This window comes from Simochromis diagramma, unplaced genomic scaffold, assembly GCF_900408965.1.
Source record: "Simochromis diagramma unplaced genomic scaffold, fSimDia1.1 OVJJ01000216.1, whole genome shotgun sequence".
In the NCBI taxonomy this organism is placed as follows: Eukaryota; Metazoa; Chordata; class Actinopteri; order Cichliformes; family Cichlidae; genus Simochromis; species Simochromis diagramma.
Genome location: NW_024386883.1, coordinates 16,877,981 through 16,903,612, shown reverse-complemented (window position 1 = coordinate 16,903,612; position 25,632 = coordinate 16,877,981). Strand labels below are relative to the sequence as shown.

Below are 25,632 nucleotides of genomic sequence, written 5' to 3'. Positions count from 1 at the left end.
GAGTGGGTGTGGATCTATGCACTGCATACAAATCAATCAGTTAAAACTGGAAAAAAACGTGCAGGCTGTGGAGACGTGTTCGAGCTGGTGCTCTGTTCCACCTGTCAGGTGGACTTATCGTCATGAGCTGCCAGCATTTAGTGTCGTTATCTAATTTGCATTCAATAAAAAGTTATCGTCTGTCTTTGTGTGATAGCCTGCAACATCACCGGGGTTCACACTGTTTTCACTCATGGACAGAAAAGATGCTTCATTACCTAAAATGTAATATCTCAAGAGAGACTGACTGTAAAATAAAAATCACAAAATATAATATGGCAGACTTTATATGGGTTTATGAAGAATTCTGTGCCATTGTTATCACTGTTATTAGGAGCACAGCTCGGATGAAGACTGAGAATCAGATCTACATTGCCGATTTGGAATCGTATGCAAGCTTATCATTTCCTCCTATTATGTCTGGCGTGTGTTTCAGATAGTCACATATTGCAAAACAAAAATCGAGTTACACTTTTGCACATGTAACACCCATGCAAGCTTTTTTTCCCCCCCTCAATCTAAAGACCCCTTGGATAGAGCTCGCTATACGGGATGTGTAGCTGATATGAATCTGCAGATAATGGCTGAGCTTGACTTTGTGACTTGCCTGAAATTGTTCAAAATTTTCATCCCACTAGTGTTAGAGGCTAAAATTCACACAACTTCACCAAAACTGGACAACAGAAAATTGCCTGGTCTGAACATTCTGGATTTCTCCTTAGACTTTCACATGGTGGTTTTATAATTTGGCATAAACATGTAAGTATAGATCCATCCAGCCTTGTACCAATGGTCTGAGCTACAGCTGGTGATGTAAATATGTGGGGGATATATTACTGGCACACTGTAGGCCCTTTAGTACCAATTGAGCATCATTTAATAACCGGAATCTACCTGAGTGTTGTTGCTCACCATGTCCATCCCTTTATGACCAAAGTGTGTTATCCTCTTGGACATAATAAGTTCACTCTACTCAAAGGCCTCCACAGTCTCAAGATCTTAATCAAATAGAGCACATCCATGATGTAGTGGAATGGAAGATTCACATTATGGATGTGCAATATGGACCAAATGCCCAGAGGACAGTTTCCAGGGCATCGTTGAATCTGTGCCACAGAGAACTTCTCGAGGCAAAAGACAGAGCAACCCTAGCAAGGTGTACTTAAGAAAGTGTCTGACGTACATATACTATAGATATTGGTAAAAGCAGCAGGTCTGGAATATAAATCTATAAATCTTTTTTCTGAAAATGCCAGTTACAAATAAGACCTTTTCTGCCATTTTTCTGATTTCATTGCCACAGCAATTTACAAACACACTGCTTACATTTCGATTTAATAGCAAATGACACTTAAGAACCAAAGTATAAGAAACAACACAGACACAGGGTATTAAATTGCACCAAAAACATGTTTTATTCTATAAAAGAAGAAGAAAGGGAGGGGAAAATAATCACAACTGTACAGGGAGAAACTGACTTTTAAACACCATGAGTCACAGTATCAAAAAGCTCACGTTTTCCTCACTGATCTTTACACATTTGTTCTGTACAAATACAAAAAAGAAAAATATTATTAATAATTGTATTATTATAATGATAACTGCATTGCACTGAGTAAATATAGTACTGGCCCATAAGTTACTGCATTCAATAGAAAATACCTAAAAGTTCCAGATTTGCAGAAGATGTGATTCGTGGTGAGTCGAGGCACTCGCGCACAGACGTGACGTCACCCTCAGACACGAACTCGATCCCGTTACGGTTTCAGCAGGGATAAAACTCTGTCTTTATGGTTCTTTTTTTCACAATCCTGCTTTTATACAAGAACAAAAAGGGGAGGAAACGGGGAAAAAAGAGGAATACTGAGGAAAAACAAGCTTGCACAAACCAACAAGAAGCAGGAGATAAATGTACACATGCATCAGTCTCCCTGCCAAAGCTCCGACACCAGCGAAAATATCCTGCCCAGGGTGTCGTCAACAGGCTCGGATGTTTAACCGACCATCGTCGGTGTGTCTCCAGAGGTTTCAGTGCGTGTGTGAGTTTGTCTCGGTGTGCAAATATACCAACTGAGCTGATCAGTGTGCTTGTAAAGCAAAAGGGCCAATAGCAGATACTAAATGACACAGAGCACATGTGCTCTGTGGGGTTAACATTCCCAGAAATAAAGGGGCTTAGCATTCAGGGGTACTTTTTAATGCATTAATCTTTGGGATTTCTGCCTCTGTTACGATATATTTGAGATATGTGAGAGGGAAGGTTTCATTCGTGGTGCTAAAAGGAGACAAGAAGCTGTATTTGGAGGTCTTGAGATTTCGCTGGATTTCTGCTAAACGTTCATTCATTCCTGACCTCGTCCACTAATTAGTCATAAAGATGACATTTAAACGATAAACGAGGTCAGTGCCGAGCAGTTAGTGTGTGTGGTCGAGGAAAGATCAACGATTCCATTCACATACAACAAAAAAATCGAAAGCAATCTCCGAAACAGACACGAGGCCGATGGAGAGATAAAACTGAATGTGCTGGAAAAACCAGAACCCCATTTCCTGTTAGCACCACAAAGAAACGTCCACGCACCTCAACTGTAACGACGTGGAGCCAGGAAGCCCCAGAAACAGGTAAGGTATACGACATCTGGTCCGATAACAAGTGAATCAGTGGCTCTGTGTTTTGTTTTTGTACTTCAATTAGGTATCTTTAAAAGAACCTTTTATTTAGTGCAGCACTTGACTGATCTAACATGAATAATGTTTTTGCTGCTTGGATTTCAACATCGATTTTAAAAAGGAGAAACATATCAACACATTTAAACTGGCTACTGTAAATCTGGGGACTTCCTCTTACTTCCTGTTAACTTATCTGAGCAGAACACACCTGAAGCTGAAGGAGGAAAAAATGGGTCTGACCCAAACCAACTGAATCTCACATTTAACTTGACATTTAAAACCAGGTCCAGTACTGGGACATTAAGCTCGGTTGTTATAATGAATCCCTAGTTAGTTGAGTAGGGGGTCGTTTCCCACCCCCACCCCTGCTGGGGCATCTCAACGGTCTCACACGCACTTGACATGCTCACCAACGTCACTATAAGAAAACAAGAAGGCTACTCTCCATGCAACACAAATGTGCACAACACAAGTGGGACCATATAATTGTTCTTTTTTTAAGAAACTACGAAACAAATGTATTAGATTGAAAAAAAAAAATACACGTGATGAAAAACACATTTCATCAAACCAACAGAGGAAGAAGAGAGAAAAAAAAAGATTTTTCACATTATCTAGTCAGTGTTAAAAATAGAAATTCACCCGTTACATTTACTCTGCACTTTGATTATATACATTTATGTACACGGATTTCTCTTAATTATTTGTCATTGTCCTTAATGTCTTTATCAACAGTTTACAAAAGAAAGAAAATTGCAATCAAATGCATATACTCTTCTAGAAAGATGTGCTTAGTAACTTCTTTTTTTGTTTTTTTTACTTGAAGCAGGGGATGTTAAGAGAAATGGGAACATTGCATTGCTCTGCGCTGCAAAAACATAACAAATAAACCACTAAAATCCTTCCAAGCGAGTGACTGAATTCTAAGTAATGCTTCCCCTGATGGGAAATGGAAAGACAGGAACAGATTCCCTCATTTTTAAACCATATTCAGTGACTCGGCTAAGACGGATTCTCTTCGGTTTCGCAGCGCGGAGACCACGCAACAAATCTGCCCTCTTCACGGCATGCGCTCAGCTCACAGCAAGCCTGCATGTCCATCTCATTTATCGCAATGTGAAAAGTCAAGATGTAAAACATTTTGCTCTCACTTACTAGCTTCTGAAATGATGACAAAGACGACTGTAAATGGCGAGAACGAATTCAAAGCAAAATGTGTGTAGCCGTTTTTTTTATTGAGGGGGGGTTGTTGCTTGAAAAGAGACGAGCCAGGATGAGAAAAGCCTGCTCCGTCCATCACAACCCCAGCTCCCCACTCGCTCATTACAAAGTCTGTTTGAAATTATGGATGTGTTTCCACACCTTAAGTCTTATATACCAACACAGAGTTGTGATCAACAGCGCAGGCCTCTACACAAACCTGACCTTCCTCTTAAGGTTCCTGCAACAACCCTACGTGAGCTGCTTATCAGGAACCCAACTACCAGCTAGTGCTCTAGGACTGAGATCAGAACAGCGCTTGGAGCTGCGTCTGCGTTATGTTGCATAATCAAGTTCAGCCCGGATCGGGAGCTGAAAACCAGCCCACTTAAGACATGGACACTGTGGGTAAGGAACCAGGGTGAGGCGGGGGTCGATTCTGCTCCAAAAGAACCCAATTCGAGACACGATTCATCTGTTAGTATCTACTCGAGGCTTTTAACTGAGATTCTATTGCCATTAAAAACAAACCGGAGTGAATTGACCCCCACCCTGGTAGAAATGCTAGTGAGGAGAGCGCTTAAGTTTCCCCGTGGTTTAAACCCCAGGCGCCTGGACCCCGACAGCCCTACGAGACGCCCGATTTCTCCCAGAACCACCGACAGACGACCTTCACCACTCCGTTATCAGTCTTCTTGCTCTCATAACGATGCAAGGTTACAAAACCATTTAATTATATTAAAAAAGAACAGTCTCGAAAGAGTCTGATGAGCAAAAGCTGGAAATTCTCAAACCATCTGATTTGTTAAAACTTTGAAATGCTTTAGGTTCAACTCACTTTGGTGACACTGTTAAAATAAATGTTAAAATTTCTATTTTAAAAGGCTTGAAAATCAGCAAGCATGTTTTTTTCAGCCAAAAAAAACTTTTCTCACCAAATACGGAAACAAATTCCACACATAACACCTTTAATTTAAACTTCAAAAACTAAACAACTGAACTAAAGCGAACGCTGTGGCCAGTCGTCGTCTGTCGGCGGTTCTAGTTTTGCCCTTACAGATTGACTTCGGTTATTAAGGCTCGACGGGCAAGAGGTAAAAGAACAACAAGTGCCCGGAACAACGCACTCATAAAAATCTTAAATTCTTGATTATGTGTTTGTCTCAAAACATGCACACTAACTCACGGACACGCACGCACGCACACTCAGAAAAGCTCCCCTATTCCCTGCATGAGAGTTTTACTTGTATTCTCAATCTATTTGTGTCTCCTCTGTCTTTTTCACAGCCTCAGAAAACAACGACAAAAAAAAAAAGATCTGAAAGTTTTTTTTCTTTTTAAATAAAAAACAAAAGAACAACATTTTGTTTAGAACACCAAAAAAGAAAAGAAAAAATGTAGACAGGACTAAAGGCCTTTTTTTGTGTTTTTCTGATAAAACAACAGCGACGACGGCGCAAACAAAGCAAATACTGTTATTCAAGACGAATCGGAAAGGTGTGTGCGGCGGGGAAGGGGGCGGGGCGATAACAACCACGTGATCGATAGATCGATACAATGAAAACAAATGAAGTTTTATTAAATTCACAGTCTTGTAGCTCCCTGTACCGGGGGAGGTGGCGGGGGTTTAGGGCAGAAGGAGGCGAATGGCGATGGGAGGGTGGGGCGCAGTGTTTTAGCCTCAGACATGCTGATGCATCTGACGTCACTTCAGCTGCTGTCAATGAAATAAGCGCACGCACACACACACACCGATATGCACAGTTAAGTAAATACCTCATCTGAATTTATGATAAATGAGTTTTGGTTCTTTTACTTTTACAAACAGAACCAGGAACTAAAGAACTCCAGGAACTGCACTTCTCTACGCTCCACTTTGAAATCCGAAGAGAGTCCAAAAATTCAGCAATTGTAAGCAGTTTACTGTCATCCAAGTCGCAGCTACTTAATATTTAAGGAGCTATAATGATACCTGGAGCATTTTTGCGTAATGCTGTATTTTATATTTATTTACCTGTTATTTGATCAAAAGGTCACTCAGTAAGATCACATTTGCCTCAGGCAAATATAACTGGGGTGGAACGAAACTCAAAGTTCTCAAAAAACAACTTTTCCTGGAAAAGCAGTGGCGGGAAGCGGCGTCCTCGGAAGTCTCTTTAGCTTCCAAGAAAATAAATTTTGGAGTCACGTAGATTCCAAACTCAGGATATGAACAAAATAAAAACTGTAAATCAAGAAAAGAGCAGCTGAAGTGACATCTGTGTGAGCCCTCCTCTTCCTCTTTGCCTTTTGGATGGACTGATGCATGTAATGGATGGATGGAAGCATGAAAGTCCCTGCTGCTGGATGTCCTTCAGTCCATCCTTTCTCTTTCTGAGGAGGCAACATCTTGTGTGACTGAGTCGGAGGATGGTAGAGAGGACTGCTTTGGGCTGGACGGTAATGATGACAGACACACACACACGCAGCAAAAAACATCCTGCTGCCACCACCGAACAAACACACAGACACAATTGTCCTATGACTGTGAGATGAAGATGAGGAGGAAGAGGAGGAGAAGGTAAAGTCCTTTTTTTTTTCTATTTGCAAGGTGGGTTTAAAATCCCGCAGGAGAGCAGAGAGGAAACAGGAAGTATCGTGTGAGGTGTGGGGGCACTGGTACAAGATGTGCTGTGAGGGGCTTTTGAGAAATCAAAGGGTCAGAGGTCAGTTTGATAGGGAGCTGGGGGCGTCAGGGGAGAGGAAGGAAGGAAGTCAGAGTTCACATCATCACGTGGCGGCGGCGGTGCAGGGAGAGGTGGTCAGACCGGGAGAAGGAGCGGTCGCATTCGGTGCAGCGGAAGGGTTTGATTCCGGTGTGCTTGCGAAAGTGTCGGGTCAGCTCGTCGGAGCGGGCGAAGCGCCAGGTGCAGCCTTCCCAGGTACAGTGGTAGGGCTTCTCTCCTGGAAGAGACGAGGAGAGGAGTTAGCAGGAAGGAGGCAGGGAAGGAGGTTAAAGAAGGAACAGGAGGGTCAGGACGATGGTGGACGAAATTGAGCAAACAATTTATTTACTACAGGTTATTTACTACAATTACTCTACCTAATCATGTCAATCACTGTATGATTGTAGAATAAAATTAAGATAATATTCAGGAGCTTCAAACAGCCAAATCCTGCTTACCATTCCTACACACACCTTAACAGTGTCTTACCTCAGGAAACCTGTCTGAAAAAAATACCATTGGGCACTTTTTCCCTAATCTCCTTCAGATTAGGGAAAACTACTGTCTGCTGAGAGCAGATAAGACGTGAACTGTGCACTGACAAATGTTGAGCCACCGGAGGTTACATTAAATTCTCTAAAGGGGCCATTTTAATCCTTAAAGATCACCCTGCAGTAATCTGTAAATAATGATTCTGGTCTTCACCTGGAGATGAACTGCTCCTTTCAAAGAACACCTGGACTGCACTGATTTATTTGTGGCGTTGTTGTGATGCGTTTCTAGGGCCGAGCTCACCTGTGTGTATCCTCCTGTGGGCTTTGAGGTGGGAGCTCTTGGTGTAAACTTTTTTGCAGCCTTCGTAGTCGCACATGTGGATCCGCCGCCTCTTGATGTCTGGCGAATCTGGATCGACGGGCTCCAAGTCCATAACCGACCTGAGACACCGAAAGAGGAAAAGGACGATTCTGTTGAGAAATGCTTCTTCTTCTCTCATCATGTTCAGCAGAGCTTAACACCGATTTAGCCACCAGGGGGCATCAGAAAGTCACACAGCTCCATTTCGATATTCCTCCCCTTCCCTCTATTTGTCTTGAATCGTTTCACCTTTAAACTTATTTTTTACTCCCTTCTTAACTTAAACCCATGAGATAAACTCAAAATTAACCCATCAGCACTCCTCTTTGTCGCCCTTTTTCTACCTTTGACTTCTTCCTCTTAAATGATGCTTCAGTTTTCCAAGAATCAGCTGTGGGAATTATCATATTCATATTTACAGGCAATCAAACTTTAAATACATTTGATTGGAAACAAAAAGACTAAAAAAAATAACACCGCTGATGTCCCTCTTTACAAGGAGGTGTGACGGTGAACTGCATTACATAAGCTTGTTTATGCCCCTGCTCTGGGACAGCCCTGCCCTGCAACACACACACACACACACACACACACACACACACACACACACACACACACACACACACACACACACACACACACACACACACACACAGAAAATCACAAATAATCTTCCTTAAACCACTTTAAAAGACACAAAATCCACAAAAGACTTACTTTTGTACTCTGAAACACACTTTCTCTCTCTCACACACACACACACTCTCTCTCACACACACACACTCTCACACACACACACTAGATAAGGGCGCTGAGCAAACTGTCAACGCCCACACCCTGAATTTCAGTTAGTCAGGCAGCCTCGCCCACTGGGTGTGGCCGGAGCTACGTCCTGATTCTCTAATAAACACAGTCTCCAGCGGCACACCACCCTTTACCCTGCGATATAAAACAATCTTTCACGTGTCCACGCTTTCCTCTGGAGGGCTAAACGTCCTAATTTATGTCTATAGAGCGCTCGCGACGCACACATGCGCCCACTTGTCTTCCTGTGTTACAGTCTGGGCGTCTCCAGTGTGTTCTGCTGTACAGAGGGTTATATAAGGTTATATAAGCATCCAGTCATGGCAGCGCTGCAGTAATGTAATTAGTCAGGAGCCTGCAGGCGAGGGAGGTGACCCCCACACAGAGAAAGAATTTCCCATAAACCCTGCTGTGCATTAGAGTCCCTCTTGCTGACCCTGCCGAGTCCTATTATCAGCAGTCGTTACACATGGATTTATGCCTTTCCGACAGTTTTGCAGACATCTGATTTACAGTTGGCGTCTCCAAAAAGTGCTTTTCTGTCACAATTTTTTTCTGCTGCAGTACTTCGACTTGCCACCAGGAGCTCAAGACTTAAGCAGGTTTTAAAGACCTATGTTGCTGCCCATTTGAGGAACCCTATGTCTATGCAAAGAGAGGCTATGGAGAGTCACCTGCATGGAGCCAACAATCTAGCTTCACAATTCTTTGTCTGTTATGACTTCTACTTTCATCGCAGCGTCAGGCTACACAAAAGAACCATCGAGAGCACAAATCTAAAATACTTATCCTTGTACCAAACATCTGACACTGCCCCCTAGTGGCACTTCACAATAAAGAACTGGGTCTGCAACAGTCTGCATACCAGGTTTTCTGTCACTTGATAAAGGTGTGAAACCACAATAAACCTTATTTATTATGCAACTTATAACTTGCACAAGCAACGTGATGAAGAGGCGAAGAGACCGTGCAGGAAGGAGGTTGGGGTGGATGGAGGGGTCAAAAAAAGAAACCCACTGGACTTTAACATGCGAGATCACCATTTCCTGTTCTGAACTGAGACTATGGCCATTCAATAACGTTTCAATATGCTCTACTTCCTTTCTCAAGTACAAGCTCTCCACTCGCTAGAGGAGAACTCGGGGCTTTGACTGGCTTATTGTTAAAGACAAAATGTTGGCTGCACTCTTAAGCGTACTGTCAGGATCCCTGAGCTATCTCCACTTTCCTGTCAATGCATCACATTTTAATTGCTGCTGATATCTAGTTTTGTATCCTTAATTGCTCATTGTTGTGGTTATCAGCTTATGAAACCTTAGATCTAGAAAATATAATCGTTCATACTGGGCTCTGAGCATTTCCAAATAATGGGGCACCAGGGTGACTGTGTCTGAAGACCTGCATTCAACATTTCATGAATGCATCTTTCATTTGTTTTATATTTATTGATTGCACGTAAGATTTTACAGGTGTGGCTAAATACATTGTGCTTGATGCGTCCATCTGCATCGAAGACTCACCCCGCATCAAGGCTCTGGGCGCTGATGGAAGCCGATCCAGACTCTGTACCGCTCTCTGCATCGCTTTCACTTTGATATTCCACTGGAGATGTTGAACCTGGCTTGATCCGAACTGCGGGGAGGAAAGGATGAAAGGAAGATGGGTGTAAAGAGTGAATAGAAGGACATAGAGTGGTAGAAAGAGATGAAGGAAAATTGTGGGGCCATGGAATTGAGAGGGAGGAGGAAAAAAAAGAAGTTGGGGGTAGGGGGTGGAAACGGAGAGAATAGAACAGCAGGGGGTTAATAACTTCTTAACAGCAATGTCTGGTTTCCAGCAACTTAGCAAGACAAAGGCTTGCTCCAAGTGTGTGTGTAGGATTAGGTGTGGTCTGCATGGCTGCAAAATGGATCAAATCTGAGGCCAAACCCCACGCTGGATTCCTCTGCATGTCTGCTTGTTTTCTCCATCTTTCTCAAAATGCCTGTTTTAGCCTCCAGTTTCTATTAAAAGAAGCATCTTCCAGTGGTTGTCTTTTACTTTCAGTTTCAACAACCTTTTACAATGTCACAGCAGGAGGAAGATGATGTGAACAGCTGTTAATGGGAAGAAAAAAAAAAGCTGAACTCACAGACAATGCTAATTAGCAATTAAGTGAAAGACAAATTTCCCAGAGCTATCGGAAAGCTTCGGCGCGCGTCCTCGAGGATTGGCAAGCTGTTCGAAATTCTCACAAAAGGAAGGAAGACGTTTAGATTTTAAACCGAAGGTCCTGCTTTTGAATTCTTGATTACGGAGAGTTAACCACTCTCAAGACATTTCCAGCTGCTCGTTTGGCTCTGGAAGTGTAAATTCATGTCCTCATCAGCTAATATGTAAAGGGAGGATGGCCTCGTCACACCGCCACATCAGAAAAGTCATTGTATAAAAGGAGATTATTGCAGTTTCTTGTTATCTGATGTGTTAGTTTCATGGCCTAAAAAGAAAAACAAAGCTTTACAAGAGACCAGATGCTACCTAAACGCCACCAGACTGGACAGAGAACTTTATATATGTATGATTTTGATTTTTAATGCACCTTCAATGAAATCCGGCCGGGTCGATTAATTGTTAGATCTCAAAGCGCCCCCCCCCTTCTCCTCCTCCTCCTCCTCTTTGTGCAGGAATGTGGCAGCCACACTGTTCAAAGTCCACCCAGCCCGGAGAGAGCAAGAAGGGGTGGGGTGGTTGGAAGGGTGACGCAAGGAATTTGGGTGGAGTGTGTATATATATCTGTATGAATGTGTGTGTGTGGCAGTGGTGGTGTGGGGAGGGTCATGCACCAAAAAAGAAAAAAAAAAAAAGTGGTGCTCTTTGTCTCTGGAGACAATAAAGCCACCCCCACCCTCCTCTGCTGCCTTCCTCTTTCAAAGGCAGAACGACCCATCTCCTCTCCTTTTGACCCTCCTCGTGCTTCCTCACCCGACCGCCCCCCCCCCCCCCTACCACCACCTCTCCGCCTCACCTCGCTGCCTTCGCTGTGCGCCCACCTATCTAGCCTCCTTCTCCTTCTCCTCCCACTCGACGACTCGGCGCGTGAGCTGCCAATGTCAGCTGTCTGCTGCTCGTTCGCTTCGCATGGAAGAAGAAAAAAAAAAGAAATCCAAGTTTCCGTGTTGTCTGCTCGCTCCCCTCGTCGTGCTCACAACTACGCTCTTTGTTTCCTCTCAGCGCAGGGATGTGAAACGTACACAGAAAACAGGTTTACAGGATAACTACGACTTCAGTTATCCACTCACTCGCTCACTTGATTGATGACTTTAGATTGTTTAGAGGATGTTTTGAGCAGTGAACAAACTGTTAACTGGAAACTGCTCCATCAACACCATCAAAGCAGGGATTAGAATGAGAGAGAGAGAGCTTTTTTTGCCCCATATTGGCTTCTTTTCATCAGCTCCCTGTTTAATCCAGAGTCCAATTTACACATATCTCCTTCTACTCACATATAAGGTCCTGAATAATCAGGCTTATCTGAAAGACCTCATAGGACCATATCGCCCTAATAGAGCACTTTGTTCTCAGACTGCAGGTTTACTTGTAGTTCCTAGGAAAAGTATAATGGGAGGCAGAGCCTTCAACTTCCAGGCCCCTCCTCTGTTACGGCCGTTGTAGTTAGGGCTGGATCAGGTAACGCTGAATCCTGCTTTAGTTACACTGCAATAGGCATGGAAGGCATTGAGTGTTCCTTCTCCACTAACCTTTTTCACTCACCATCTGTTTATACACCCCTCTGCATTTGTACAAGCACTATGCTTGCTCATAGGGGGGTCATGTGATTGTTGGCTTTTCTCTGTATTATTGTAGGGTCTTTACCTTGCTGTAACAATGTTTTTTGGCAATGAATCTTATACCATTGAAAAGCTTGTTTATTTCTAAAGAACATGTATTTGTGGGTTGAGCAGCAGAGTTGAGAGTATGTGCGTTGCATCCATGAAAAACTAGCCAAATCTTCTCTGCCCTTGCCAATCGTCTTATTCTGCTGCCAACACAACCACACTGGCTGACTTGTGGCAATGCTAGTTGAAGAAAAGGATGTATGAGCGTAACTCACATACTCAACTTTGCTGCTCAACCCATTTTGAATGTGACACCATTAAAACAGATATGAATGGCTTTCCAACATTATAAGATTTATTGTCAAGAAGCATTGTTACACCAAAGAATTAACAGACCAACCACAAATATCTCTAATAATAATAATGGATTGCATTTATATAGCGCTTTTCAAGGCACCCAAAGCACTTTACAATTCCACTATAGAGATTGAAAATGTGACGTCATTCAGGGGCAAAACCGCAAAGAATTCTGGGAACTCGTGGCAAGAGGTACTAGCGCACGCAGGCTTTCAATTTAAATCAGTTACACAGCGATAAAAAGAAACACAAAAAAATGGCAAGAAGCTGTTGTATTATTAACTGCAATAGCCGGTCGCATGACAGCCACGGGAAGCCGACGGGTAAAGAGATCGGTTGTTATCGGATTACGTCGTTGAAGAGATATTGTTCAAGCCATGTTTCCGAAGTAACAAAGAGCTGACGGATGGCCTGGATTGCAGACCAAATATAACGTCCCACTACACTCCAGCTCACATGTTAGTCTGCTCCAAGCATTTACACAAAGGTCAGTGTTTTGTAGTAGTTAATACGTCATTTTTCATAACATAATTGGTGATATAGGTTACAAGCAAGTCTGGCGCTGAACAGAAATTGTCGCGCTATGCTCCTTTGTTTATTGTGCATAAATAATGGATTGTCCTGACACAATATTGCGTTTCGCTTCTGTTATTATGGTACATTGACAAAAACATATACTTTTATTCACAGGGTAAAACAGTTGTTTTGTATCACTAATTGCCCAGTACGATTACAGCATACAATATTATTGTCACCGCTACATTTCTGTGATGTGAACCAGAAATTATTTCCACTACTAATTAATTATCGTTGAGCTCAAAGGTCCTATTAATAAACGGTTAATGAATGTGTATTTATGAAGACGATTTGTGAGACTGGTAAACTTATGATACGTACGATGGTCTTTCGTTCTACACGGTGCATTTCAAGGTCCTGCACCCATCCGTCGGTAAACTGTACCTGGGCTTGTTGCAGTGACCGGAAGTTACTAAACTTCACGAGTGTATGCACTCACTCCAAGAACCGTATAATTATAAATATGAGCGTGGTGAAAGTTGGGCAGCACGCTAACATATTTTGTCCCTCTGTGTGCTCGTAAGGGTCTGACCCTTTCACTCCTTTGATTTTTTTCCTCGTATCTTTTCTTTGACTTTTCATCAAGTCTGTCTTTGTACGGACCGACATTGTTCTCCTTCGTTTTGTACATTCCTTTTTTGGGGGGGCAAAGAAAAAGCAAGAATTTATTGGAACCGGAGAATGAACGTTTTGCGGTGCTGCAAATGCTTGCATTTGATGCGGTACTTGGATTGTTTTGCCACGAGTTCCCGGCATGCAATGCGCGAAAGTCACGTGGTCTGTCAATCTCTATTCATTCACTCTCACATTCACACACTGGTGGAGGCAAGCTACAGTTGTAACCACAGCTGCCCTGGGGCAGACTGACAGAAGCGAGGCTGCCATATCGCGCCATCGGCCCCTCTGACCAACACCAGTAGGCGGTAGGGTAAAGTGTCTTGCCCAAGGACACAACAACCAGGACAGAGAGCCCAGGGATCGAACCGGCGACCTTCCGGTTACAGATACGCTTGCCTGAGCCACGGTCGCCCTACATTTCATACTACCAACATTTGAGATCATTTCTAGTTTTAAGTACATCATATTGTGTGGATTACACAGTCCTCAGTGTTGTCTCAGTATCTTGCATCTTAACCTGTCGTTAAAGTGCTTTTGCTCCTTTACTGAAGTCAAATGAAAAGTACAATCAAATCACAAAATAAAACTCTGACCCCAGACAGACATATAGATCACCAGGTTAAGTAATTTCACCGCAGCATCACTGTTAGGTGTGGCAACCAGGGCAGAACTGCAGAAACAAGCCTGATCTAAAGTTAATCTTCAATACAGAAAGACTGCAAGTCAACATGAAACATGATGTTATGTCAGCACATTACTCACTGACAGGAATACCAATTGTAAACAGATAGGCAATGAGTTATGGAGAGGTGGGCAGTTTATTTGGAGAGAAAGAGGGCCTTCATGATGACTAATTAGTTTGACCTACTGGCACGCGGCATGTGCACTGAATTTACATCATTTTCCAAGAGGTTAGGATTTACGTGCCCAGTTATCGCGGTTTTTAAAGGACAACGAATCAAAGATAAAGGATATCAGATATTGTGCTGTCACCAAACCAGCAGCTTTGTTACAATGGCAGCAAAAATTACAAAAGGGCTTGTTATTACTTCACTGAATTCTGTTCTACTTGATCTAATAGAAAGGTAATAAAGGAGCAGGGGTGGACTGAAATAATACTTCTCCAACCCCAAACCCCTTAGGCTAACCCTATATCAAATTTTTGGAGGGGCTGTCACAATATTAGAATTTCTGTACCCGTTTAAAAGAAGTTTAAACAAAGACTCTTTGGAAAAAAAAACAACCAACCAAAAAAAAAGAAAAAAAAATGTTGTCAGTAAGGTGCGTCTTGTCTCTTCTTGGCAAATGAATTTAGCTCAAAATAGGAATAAAGGCAGATGTAGAGAGAGTCAGTATCAGAACCAAAACAACTATCACGGTTACCTTCAATAGCAGTAAGCATACATATGACAGCCCTCAGGCTGGAATTTCAAATATAGATACATCCTGAGTTTCTGAAGTTTGCTGTGTGCAGCATCAAAAACTCCCCACGAAGACACCAAACAGGACGTAAAAATCAACAGAGCTAGACACGTAAATGCAAAACAACAAAACTACATCTTTTAACCAGAGGAGGATGACTGGTTACTATTGAGCATCAAGCAAAAAACATAAGAAAACTTCAGAAAAACATTCATTGAACTTTAACTTTTTTACTCTCCGCCTCTGCCCTCCAGCCCTGTGATCCCCATCCACTACACAACAGCTTTCTGTGCGAGCAAGTAAACAATGCGTGTCTTAGCAGAGCGACAGTAGGATACGTGTTTGATGGATGCTGTGACGAGAGCATAGAGTCTACAGGCAAAGCTTACAAAGCGTGGACTCTGAGAGGTGTGTCGGCTCATTTATGCTTTTATAATAATCACCCGACTGACTGCGTGTGTTTGGACTGTGAAAGGAAGCCAGAGCACTCGCAGAGAACCCAAGCCCATCAGATCGGATTCAAACCCAGGACCTTCTTGCTATCAGTCAACAGTGCTAACCACTCTGACACCGCGCCACAATACTGCCCTAAATTAGTATTATGTTCATAAAGAAAACTATTTCCTGCAATAATATTGTGCAAGTCAGCACAATGTGACCTGTAATTATGTAACATACTGTATGTACGGAGGACCAAAGCTGCCAAAATCAATATTAAACAAAAACAATAACTGTTCAATATATTAAATAAAAATTTAAATGATTAAAAACAATGTAACATATAATGGTAAGCACTGATTTGTTTATTAAAAGTAACCTAAGTTGTTGTGTAGAATTCATTTTTTTTTGTACACATTTTTTTATGTCATATCATCATTTATTCGTATTTTCTGAATCCATTTGAACACAGTGTAGCTTTAGTTACCCTCACACTTCATTTGTTTACAGTATACTTCAGTTTATTGTACTATGTTTCATTTCCTCCTGACTTGTGTCTATCTGTACTTTCTTTCTCGTTCCTCTACGAGTTTGCGCTTCAGAACGCAAACGAGCGAGCAGCCATTCGGCGTGACTCGTGTTTAACTTTCTGCCTGTTGCTTGACTGACGCCGCAAATAATAAACAAAGTAGTTGCCTTCAGTCATGAAACTGCTGCTGTTGCAGACGCGAGGTGCTTCGTGCAAACATAAACAAACACAGAGATTAGAACAAATATAAATAAATAAATGCTGATTAAACGCTAATTAAAAAATAAACATCAATCTTATCTTTTAACATTGCTAGAGCATTTACGGTCATATTATTTAATGTATTGGGTATTTTGTATTTTCTAAAAGGGGTTTTAGACAAACTGGGAAAAGGTCAAAAACGTTAATCAAAACACAAACACACAACAGCTCCCGGCATGGATGAGTAACAGTCTGAGAGCATCTTCAGGCCAGTCTGTGTGCTGCAGACTCTTCTGAGATTCACCGCCTGCCTCGTTTACATTCCTCAGTCCAGACTGTGTTGTTGTGAATCAGAGTCCAGGTGAACTCTGCCGACTTTGCCCAGGGACTCGACTGCAGTTAAAGGGGCGGAGGTCTATTTTGCCTGCTTGCCTGGGCAAATGTCGAGCGTCCGGTCGTGTGGACACAGGGATTGACAGACATTTGCTGTTGTTTAGTGAACACCGACAGGAACACTTGGGAGGTTAAGACACTGCTGACTAATAAGAGTCCAGACAAATGCTAAGTAGTCAGCTTGTACATGACTATTTTAGCACACGTGGGGCATTCTTGGCTTTTTACATTACAGAATATGAGAAAAATCAGCTGCTCAGAGGCTCACTGAAGAATTTTAGCCACTTCTCTGCAACATATGTAACAATTCTCTCTGCAGTTTTCCACATTTAGACGACGCCATCAATCATCTGGCACATATGGAGAATTTCCAGAATGACAAAGATAGACAGGCAGACAGAAGGCAAATCAAACATATCACCAACCACAAACAGACACCAGCTCCTTTGGGAGAAACGCTGTGTTCCACTGAGACTGAGATCCCCCCCCACCTCCATAAATGACAGTTTAAGCAGCGGTGACAGAACCATGCAACGCCAGGCGTGACAGTCAAAAGAGGAAGACTGACATTAAAGAGGAGAGGTCTACCGCTCATCTCAAATTACAAGTATTTTCATTACAGATATTGCGACATATTAAATAAACATTCGCGGTGCCACGTTCCTTCTTAACATCCTGTTTCAACATGGCACATTAAAGAAAGAAAGAGGTTCTAAAATGCTCTGTCACTGCAAAGTAAAACATCTTCCTACCCCCGTTTAAATGCATGATTTAGTCTGCTTCTCATAACAGCCAAAATGCAAAACTACAAGCATTAATAACAGAATTATTGCAGTTTTTGCAGTTTTCAAATTTCCTTTCACTTACTTGGTGAAGGGCTGATAAAAAAATAGGTATGATCCTTATCTTAGTGGAGGGAGGTGGAGGGATGTAAATCAAGATGGCAAGTCAACATGGTGGCTCTACAAAGCAGTGCCTGCTCCTTTGTATTCTTAAAGGTTTAATTCTAAGTTTCTGAGACTGCACCTTTAAATAATATCCTGGATTCAGAGGTTATTTGTGTGGTTTCATGTAAGAACTCAACCTTTGCTTCATGACTGTACAACTCCTTAAAAAACAAACACAAAAAACAACCAACATAAGACTCTTAGATCCAGTAGAATACATTGGCCAATATTTAGCACGGTGCTAAATTTGAGTATGCAAAGCCAAGTTTTATTTTAATGTTAAGAAAGGTGATGTCATGTTTCTTTTGCAAGAGCAAGAAAACAAAATCTCCAAGATTGCACCAAACCTGTGTTAGATCAACACGGGCTATGCAGGCTGGTTATTGCCTCATGTTGAACTACATCACTGGCTCCTGACTGGTTAGACCAACCAGTCTATCCAACCCAAGAACAGTGAATATGGGGTTAAAAAAAAGAAGCCTAACCAAAAACTGCAGTTCCTCTAACGTCCCCTTGAGCCTGCCTCCGAAACGGAGTGAACTCCCCTCGACTCCAGCCTATAGGTTCAAGTTTGGTTTCTATTCCTCATCCAGCTGCACTTTCGAATGTATATATTGTTTTAAGGCACGACGTTTAATGCAGTGGAAATGCATGTTGCAGTGATTGCAGATGCACCTTGCTAACTAAGCCAAACGACAAGTGCAAACATTAGCAAACCCTGTCAGCTGACATTATCACACAGAGCTGTCAATGAGCGAGCTCATGTTGACTGATATACTGTATTTATAAACCCTGTGATCTTATTTAGTACAAAGTCTGGATATTTAGGCAACTGAAGACTGAAAGTGGTCTATATGAAACAGACAATTGTTGCTAAAAGCAGAAGCTATACTGCACTGGTGTTGCCCCCTTGGAGCTTATGACTGTACACTCACCAGATCCTTCAGAGCGCCCATCACTGCCTATCAGCGGCACCGTAATGGCTGCTGTGGCGACACCGTCAGTAGGCATGGTGGTGTAGACAACAGGCAGCGACTGCACCACCACAGGGATGGTCTGCAGCTGACCCACCTTGCTGGGCATGGTCACTGAGGGGATTGTATGGATAACGTGGAGAATCTGCTGGCCTCCAGCGCCCTGCGTGGCTAAGATGGATCCTGGAGAGAGGACCTGGAGAGAAAAGAAGCGATGAAAATGAGTGGTTGTAACTCTACCGCGCCTTACACTTCTAAATCCACAGAAGGTAGGAGTTTATAGTTACCATGGAGCCTATCGATTGTACCGCAGAGGGGACAGGTGTGGCTGACAGGCTGGGCTGGGTCACAGCGCTGCTGGGAGCTGGGTTGACTGTGGTGCTCGTTGTCGAAGCGGAGCGAGGTTTGTTGAGCGAAAGGTCAACGGGCTCAGTCTGGTCCTCAGTGGGGCTCGGATGAGGCGAGGAGGGCTCCGTCTTGCACTCCTTCTTCACCTTCAGGTCTTTCGGCTGTGAGCCGTCATCACCTATATCTGCCTGCTAGAGAGAACACGGTGGACAAGAAGATATAAGAAAAGGTTAGAAAGAAAAAGGACAAAGCGATAACTCAGCTTCAGCAAACTAAAGTTGACTGGTTTTATTCCAGATTTTACTCTAAACCTGGCAACTTATATCCTCAACATAATTAGATTTTTATTCTCAAAGGAGAGCGATCTGATATATTAATTAGAAGCAGTAATCATAGTTATGTGTAGCATGCCAAAAAAGAAAAATGCTAATGCATGTTGGTTTATTGTTTAAAAAGTCAGCAGGAGCCAAACAACCCACAGTAATGAACACAACAGCAGAGGAAACAGTAGTTAAACAGGGACCTAATATTACACACTGATACAATGGTAGATGCTCATTTTTACTGTTGTTTGGGGCAAAAATCAAAAACAAGTAGCTTAAGAGCCTGAAAGAGAGAACTGAGGCAGTGGCTACATCAAGGCCCATCAAGCTGTAAGATTACTGGAGATTATTCTGAATCAAATCATGCAAAGCTACTCTACTAGAGTCCATGCAAATACAGCGCTGGTTATGAATACAACAGGTGACCTTGAATCTTTGTATCTCTCTCTGCTTTGCAGTCATTCTGTGTGTTACACGGTCATGGCAAAGAACACCATTAATGCATATATTTGTGAGCAGATAAGGTGTAAAATACTGGGCAGGATGGAAGAGAAACACTGCTGGTTGTCATCAGGACCATCATCCAATGTGCAAATAACAAATGCTATCAAATAACAAATGCTACCTATTTTTGTGTAAAACATTCACCAAATTTCACCAGGAAAAACCAAAGTGTGCACTTTCATCAATAGTCACAAGAGTAGAACAATTCATTCTCCGACTCAAACGCAATGCCAGGATCATATTAGGAAATATGATGGTATACTTTTATCACAGGCTTGATACATAACGAATGATGCTGAGACTCGTGGGTACTGTAGTAGTCAGACGCGTCAGCCATAGGAGAAGAATTTAAAATATAATTAAAAGAAAATTATGGAATGAGAGATGCTTCTGCAACCTCCTCAACCCTTTGGGCATACATCTTTCATGGCCTGACCTCATTCTTCAGTCAATGAAGACAGACAGCGATTGGTTAAGGTTTGCTTTGAAGAAATGCTTCATGCAAAGGAAAATGCTTTCTTATAACAGGCATTGTGGTTTTTCATATTGTCCCTTTGCATCTACAGCGAGCCAGGACTCGGCTGCCATGCAGCTCGAAAGCACAGGGAACAATGGCTGCAGTGTGGTACACTGGGTGGGGGGGGCGGAGGAGAAAGTGAGGGAGACAGAAGAGAGTGAAGGGCTGCATGGGTACAGAGAGAGACTGGTACTGTGTGAGAGGGAGAGAGTTAAAAAAAAGAAAAAAGAAAGAAAGACACAGGAAGAGTGAAAGAGACACGGGAGAACTGGAGCGAGAGGGAGCAGCAGCGAGCCTCCAGTCCGGGAGTTGGCCTCCGTCCAGTTCAGCTGAGCACAGTTTGGCTCTGGGTGAGGAGGAGAGGGTGGAGACTCTGCTACGCCCTTTTATCGGGTCACACAGTTCAGCTGGAGGCTGTGGCAGTGGCATCGGCACAAATATAAGTGGTAAACAACTTTCCCCTGTCGGTGAGCATCACGTCCAAATAGCCAGAGTTACAACAGAGCAAACCTGTTGTTCTGCTTTGTCCCCCTTTTCACAGCATTACAGGACACGTGAAGATTTAAAATAGATTAGCGTCTTGATTTTTGTTTGTAGATACGATTTGCAATGGTTAATCCATATCAATGCTCACCTTCTACACTGTGGTCTAATGCAGTGGGCTTGAACAAGCAAAAAAAAAAACAAAACAAAGTAATGAGCGAGGAAAGGAAAGGAAAGGAACATGCCGCACCTGCGTGAAACTCGGCTTAGGTGAGGAGGGATTTAAGGAGCACTTTATAGGCAAATAAGAAAAAGAAAGGAGAGAGAAGATGAGAAGGTAGGACAAAAAAAAAAAAAGAGAGGAGATGGGCGAAGAGAAGCTGGGCTGTAACGTGATTATACTGAGACGGTCTTTAAAAAAAGGGAAAAAAACTGAAAAGAAAATGAAGTGTGAAAGAAGTGAGGGAGTGGGTGAGGCACAGAACGAGACAGGAGAAAGAGAGAGAAAGAGAGTGGGTGGGAAAGGCCAAGCGTTGCCATGGAAACTGGGAGCCATCAGCTGACTCCATGTTTTTCCACTCGTTCCCCACCCACCACCAACTCCCTTCCATTTCCCTCCCGGTCCACTCGTCTTTCCATTGCTTCAGCCCCGCCTCTCCTCACTCCTTTCTTTTCGCTCTCTCTATCACGACCACACCCCTTTCACCTTTCTCTCTCTCTCTCTGTCTGTCACATCCCTCCTCTCCTTCCAGCATCTCTCGCTCTTTACATCAACCACACCCTTGTTTTTCTTCACCACCTCACCCTTTCATCCCTCACTGGCTTCATTTCTACCCACTCGCTCTTTTTTTTCCCCCCTTCTTCTTCTTTTCGATTTTCCTCTCCCCTCCACTTTTCCTCTTTTCACAGCTGCTCAGATTAAACCCACAACTCTGTGCGAAATCCTCAAAAGAAGAGACTGAAAGGCTGAAGTCCAATATAAAAAAAAGAGACAGAAAAAGAAAATAAAACCCCCTCCGGATGCCCGCGAGCTCTGATCTCAGAGGAAGGGAGATGGAAGGGAAGAAAGAGGGGCCACAAAGGAAGAAACACTTTCTATGAAGACAGAGTGATTAGCTTAAGAGCGAGGATGTAAAAGAGCTCTTTCCTCACAATTTAATATCCCGCTCTGCGTCAAAGCGGTGGCTTTGTTTCCCCCAATAAATGTCCTTGATTAAATGTATAAACTATTCTCCTATTTAAAAGTTTTTAAGCCACACTTTGCCATCAGCTTTGGTTTAAGCTCTTGGTGTTTTTACTATAAAAGTCAAAAATGATCTTTCAATCCTTCGGTCAGAAACTGATATTCAGTTGCAGAGAATGCATATTATCGATAATAACACAGCCAGGTTTCATAATACATCATCAGTATATTATAGTATGGATCAATCACCCAGTAGTATTTTCAAATACCATTGATGTTTGCAAATATTGAAGAGCTGATAGACTTTTAAAAACAGGAAATCTGAAGGACATCATTTCTGCAAGTCAGGATTTCAGGACAGTTTTTCTGAAATGTCTGAAGCTCGGGCCTTTTTTTTTTTTTTTTTTAAGGGAATGAACAGCAGAAACAGTTTGTGTTTGGACACTGGCACAATTTGAGCTCCGTATGCCACCACAAAAAATTTGTAAAGTATCATTTAAGCCGAAACTGAACACCTCACTTTCAGTTTAAACTCAAAACCGCGATCGAAATAAAATGTTAATGTTTATAAGTGCGTGCAGGAAATGCCCTTCTGCCTGGAGTCTTCCTTCCCTCCCTCAGTAATGCTCCACTGGACTGAGATCGGGAGATTTACTAAGAATCGTCTTCCTTCATAAACTTTCGGGCTGCTAAAATCTATTGCGATGGCTGCAAAATTACAAACACCGTGCGACTGTCCGAATATTTCCAGCATGAATTGCATGTAAATATGAATAAATGATGGCTTAAAGAATCTAGGCAGCTTCCTCTAGATCTCTGCACGAGGTCGTTAAAATGACACGATGGCAACAATCTGCCACACAAAGCTGCAAGCCTTTAAAAAGTGAACCCGACATGTCAGAACGATACACGGAAAAACCTTTACTGTTGCAGTGGAGCTCCGTCCCCCCCCCCCACACACACACACCCTACACTTGTCAGTTCATCTGCTCCATCATAAAATGGGTCACACAGTGTTCGCCGTGCAATTAATTCATGTGATCTCTAACTTGAATGAAAGTGGGGAGCAGCTGTAGTGGTGAGGAAGCCCGGCAGAGAGAAGAAGATGTAAAATGTCCAGAGGACTTTAATCCCGGCTTCATACAGATCAAATAATGAGCGATTTGCAGCTGCAATGCAGCTCGGCTATAAGTAACCTCATGTGTTCAGAGAGGACACTGCGTGGCGATATTTTTGAGTACACAAGCAGGGAATTCTTTACCAACTCGATCAAATGAAAAGCACACTTTCTGGCTGTCTAACAAAGAGCTAACAGGTGACGCTAAACATGAGAGGTAGACTCCTGACAGGCCGATCATGCTCGACTGTCAGCAGCCACATAATTTATTGATGTCAAGTTACATGACAAGTGGGGTAAACTGTGACAGCCCTCTATAACAAAGTCGCACAAAGTCGCACTGAGAAACTGCCTTTGATACAGAGAGCGCATCCTCGCTCAAAGTCACTGTTTTTGCTCCAATTTTATAATCTGGAGAGTTTTTAAGTCGTTTGTAAGTAGTATCAAATATTGGTATCAGCTATCTTGTTGATTGATGTCAGCTTATGAGAAAGTAATAACTCCGTATTTAGTGGTTGATATTCGTCGGTTATGTTAGGTGCTTGTTAAAGGTTGAATGTTGCCAACAGCTGACGTTAAAACTTGCTTTTTAAACTAAAGCCATCTCACCTGACAGAAAGAGGGGAAATAACTAAAACCCAATAAACAAAAGAATATGGACTGGTATCAGCACCAACTGTCAGGCTAAATATCACTTTATAACATAGACTGTATAAAAAGGATGTCTGAATAGTAAAGTTACCTTGGCCAGCAGTGTGAAACTAAGTGCAGAAGAAAGCCCATCTATAAAACTGTCTACAAGAAAATGGCCCTCGGGTCGCTGATCTGTGGCCTCAGTAAACACGTTCCTGATGAGTTTATGGTCATTAGTTTTAGTTTCAAGTCGTATTTATTACAACACAATGTTCCTTTTTGAATTACGGTCCCCATTAGAGTCAAAAAGGATGATAAAGACGAGTTTGCTTTACAGCAGGCCCACTTTGTGATTTACAAGCGCTACCATATTGGAGTCAGAGCCCCTTGGTTTTTCAGTCAAATCCACCCATCTTTTTTATACAGTTTATGCTTTAAACACTAGTATCAATATCAGCTTACAAAGACTTTAAGTTCCTGGGTTGTTGTGGAAAATGTTATTTTCCAAATGGTGAAAAAAGAGACCGATGGTGACTTTGTAACACTACCCGTGCTGCACCTGCGCTGGTCATCGGTGGGGAACACGATCTGCTGTGGTGAAAAGAAAACAACAGAACACACAGAGCACACACAGAGGGAAAGAAACAACAAAGCTAGCTCCTCTGAGGCCTCTAAGTCTGATGTTTAAATGTTGTCTTTTTTCTAACAGGAAGAAATCAATAGGTCCCGAGGCGAGACAGACACACGGTGACTGCTTGTATACGAGCAGAGAGAACGGAGGACGGAGATGGAAATGGAGGAAAAACAGAAGGAGCGAGCAGAAATTAAGTAAGAGGCATATCTGGCGTGGATTCGTTGTGATTTCCAGTGCCTGTGTGTACAGAATTTATATGTTTAGGCACTTGCAGACAGCCATTTCCATTTGTGTGTGTTTGCACACTTGAGTATATGAAGTGTGAAGTCAGATATGGACATGGAGAGAATAAACAACAGCTGGGGAAGACATTAACCACAGGCACAGCTTTGCAGCTCCACCCCTTAAATCCTTACCCACCCAGTGCAACACCAAGTGCCCCCACCCTGGATTAAAGCACACTCCCTTCTGCTTCTCTCTCTCTGCTTCACCCACCTGTTAGCAGGCTGATACTAGCACAGCTCAGTCTTAGCCACAGTCAGTGTTGACTCTCAGTCTAATGTTACCTATTAGGAGTTGCCAGTGTTGATATCCTGGGTGCTTAGTAACTTGTTCACCTCATACACCTACACAGGACAGCCTGCCTATAAAGCTCGCAGCACAGGTGTGCATAAATGTGCACAGCAAGAAAAATCCAACTTCAGACGCGCTCACAGTGTAAACCATGACATCTCGCAGCTTTTTGGTTAAGTCATAAAAGGAAATGTGTGAAGGTGATCAGAGGAACCCAATTAAAAGCCACAATAACTAATTATGCATCTGTTGCAAACAGCATTCGTCTCATAATTAATGCTGCTATTGTACGTGATTTTGCCATGTGTAGGCATAATAAGCTGGTCTTTCTGCTACAGCTGTTGTAAATAAAGCCTCAGAAGTATCATTAGCATTCTACTAGCTTTCCAATTAGCAGGTGCTTCAGTACAAAGATTCAGGTTCATCAAGTCGTGTGTCAAGCCACAGAAAATGTTAAGCTTGCATCTCTGATTGAAAACAATCAGACATGAAGGAAAAGTATACTACACAATACTGCGGCATATTAAACCGATCTATTCATAAGAATGTGCAGAATCTGCTGTTTGCAGACTAAATAATTTAGGCGTCAGTCACACAGGCTTACAGACCTGTTGGCTACCACTTGACAACCACCAGCTGCAAGGGAAATTCTCCAACCAGTTGAGAGTGTTTGCTGGCAGTCACTGTGCTAAAGCTTCACTCAGGCAGGCCTACAGACCGGTCAGTAGCTCCTTGACTGCTACTGAAAGGTGTGTATTCCACAACTGGTTGGCA

The 25,632-nt window shown here is 42.7% G+C and overlaps 1 protein-coding gene across 3 annotated transcripts in view; it reads right to left on the bottom strand.

Moving 5' to 3' along the window:
* Positions 1 to 1,430: 1,430 nt before the first annotated feature.
* The window catches only part of klf8 (Kruppel-like factor 8), an 84,621-nt gene continuing 60,419 nt past the window's right edge, over positions 1,431 to 25,632 (bottom strand). For 2 of the 3 annotated variants that reach the window (XM_040032514.1, XM_040032512.1), the window contains exons 3-7: positions 18,831 to 19,082; positions 18,505 to 18,739; positions 9,794 to 9,905; positions 7,410 to 7,549; positions 1,431 to 6,852 (exon numbers count right to left, since the gene is read on the bottom strand). In XM_040032514.1, the coding sequence (XP_039888448.1) occupies positions 6,671 to 6,852; positions 7,410 to 7,549; positions 9,794 to 9,905; positions 18,505 to 18,739; positions 18,831 to 19,082 (921 nt within the window). In that variant the 3' untranslated portion in view covers positions 1,431 to 6,670. The remainder of the gene's footprint in view (positions 6,853 to 7,409; positions 7,550 to 9,793; positions 9,906 to 18,504; positions 18,740 to 18,830; positions 19,083 to 25,632) is intronic. The other variant, XM_040032513.1, reaches the window with a different exon arrangement.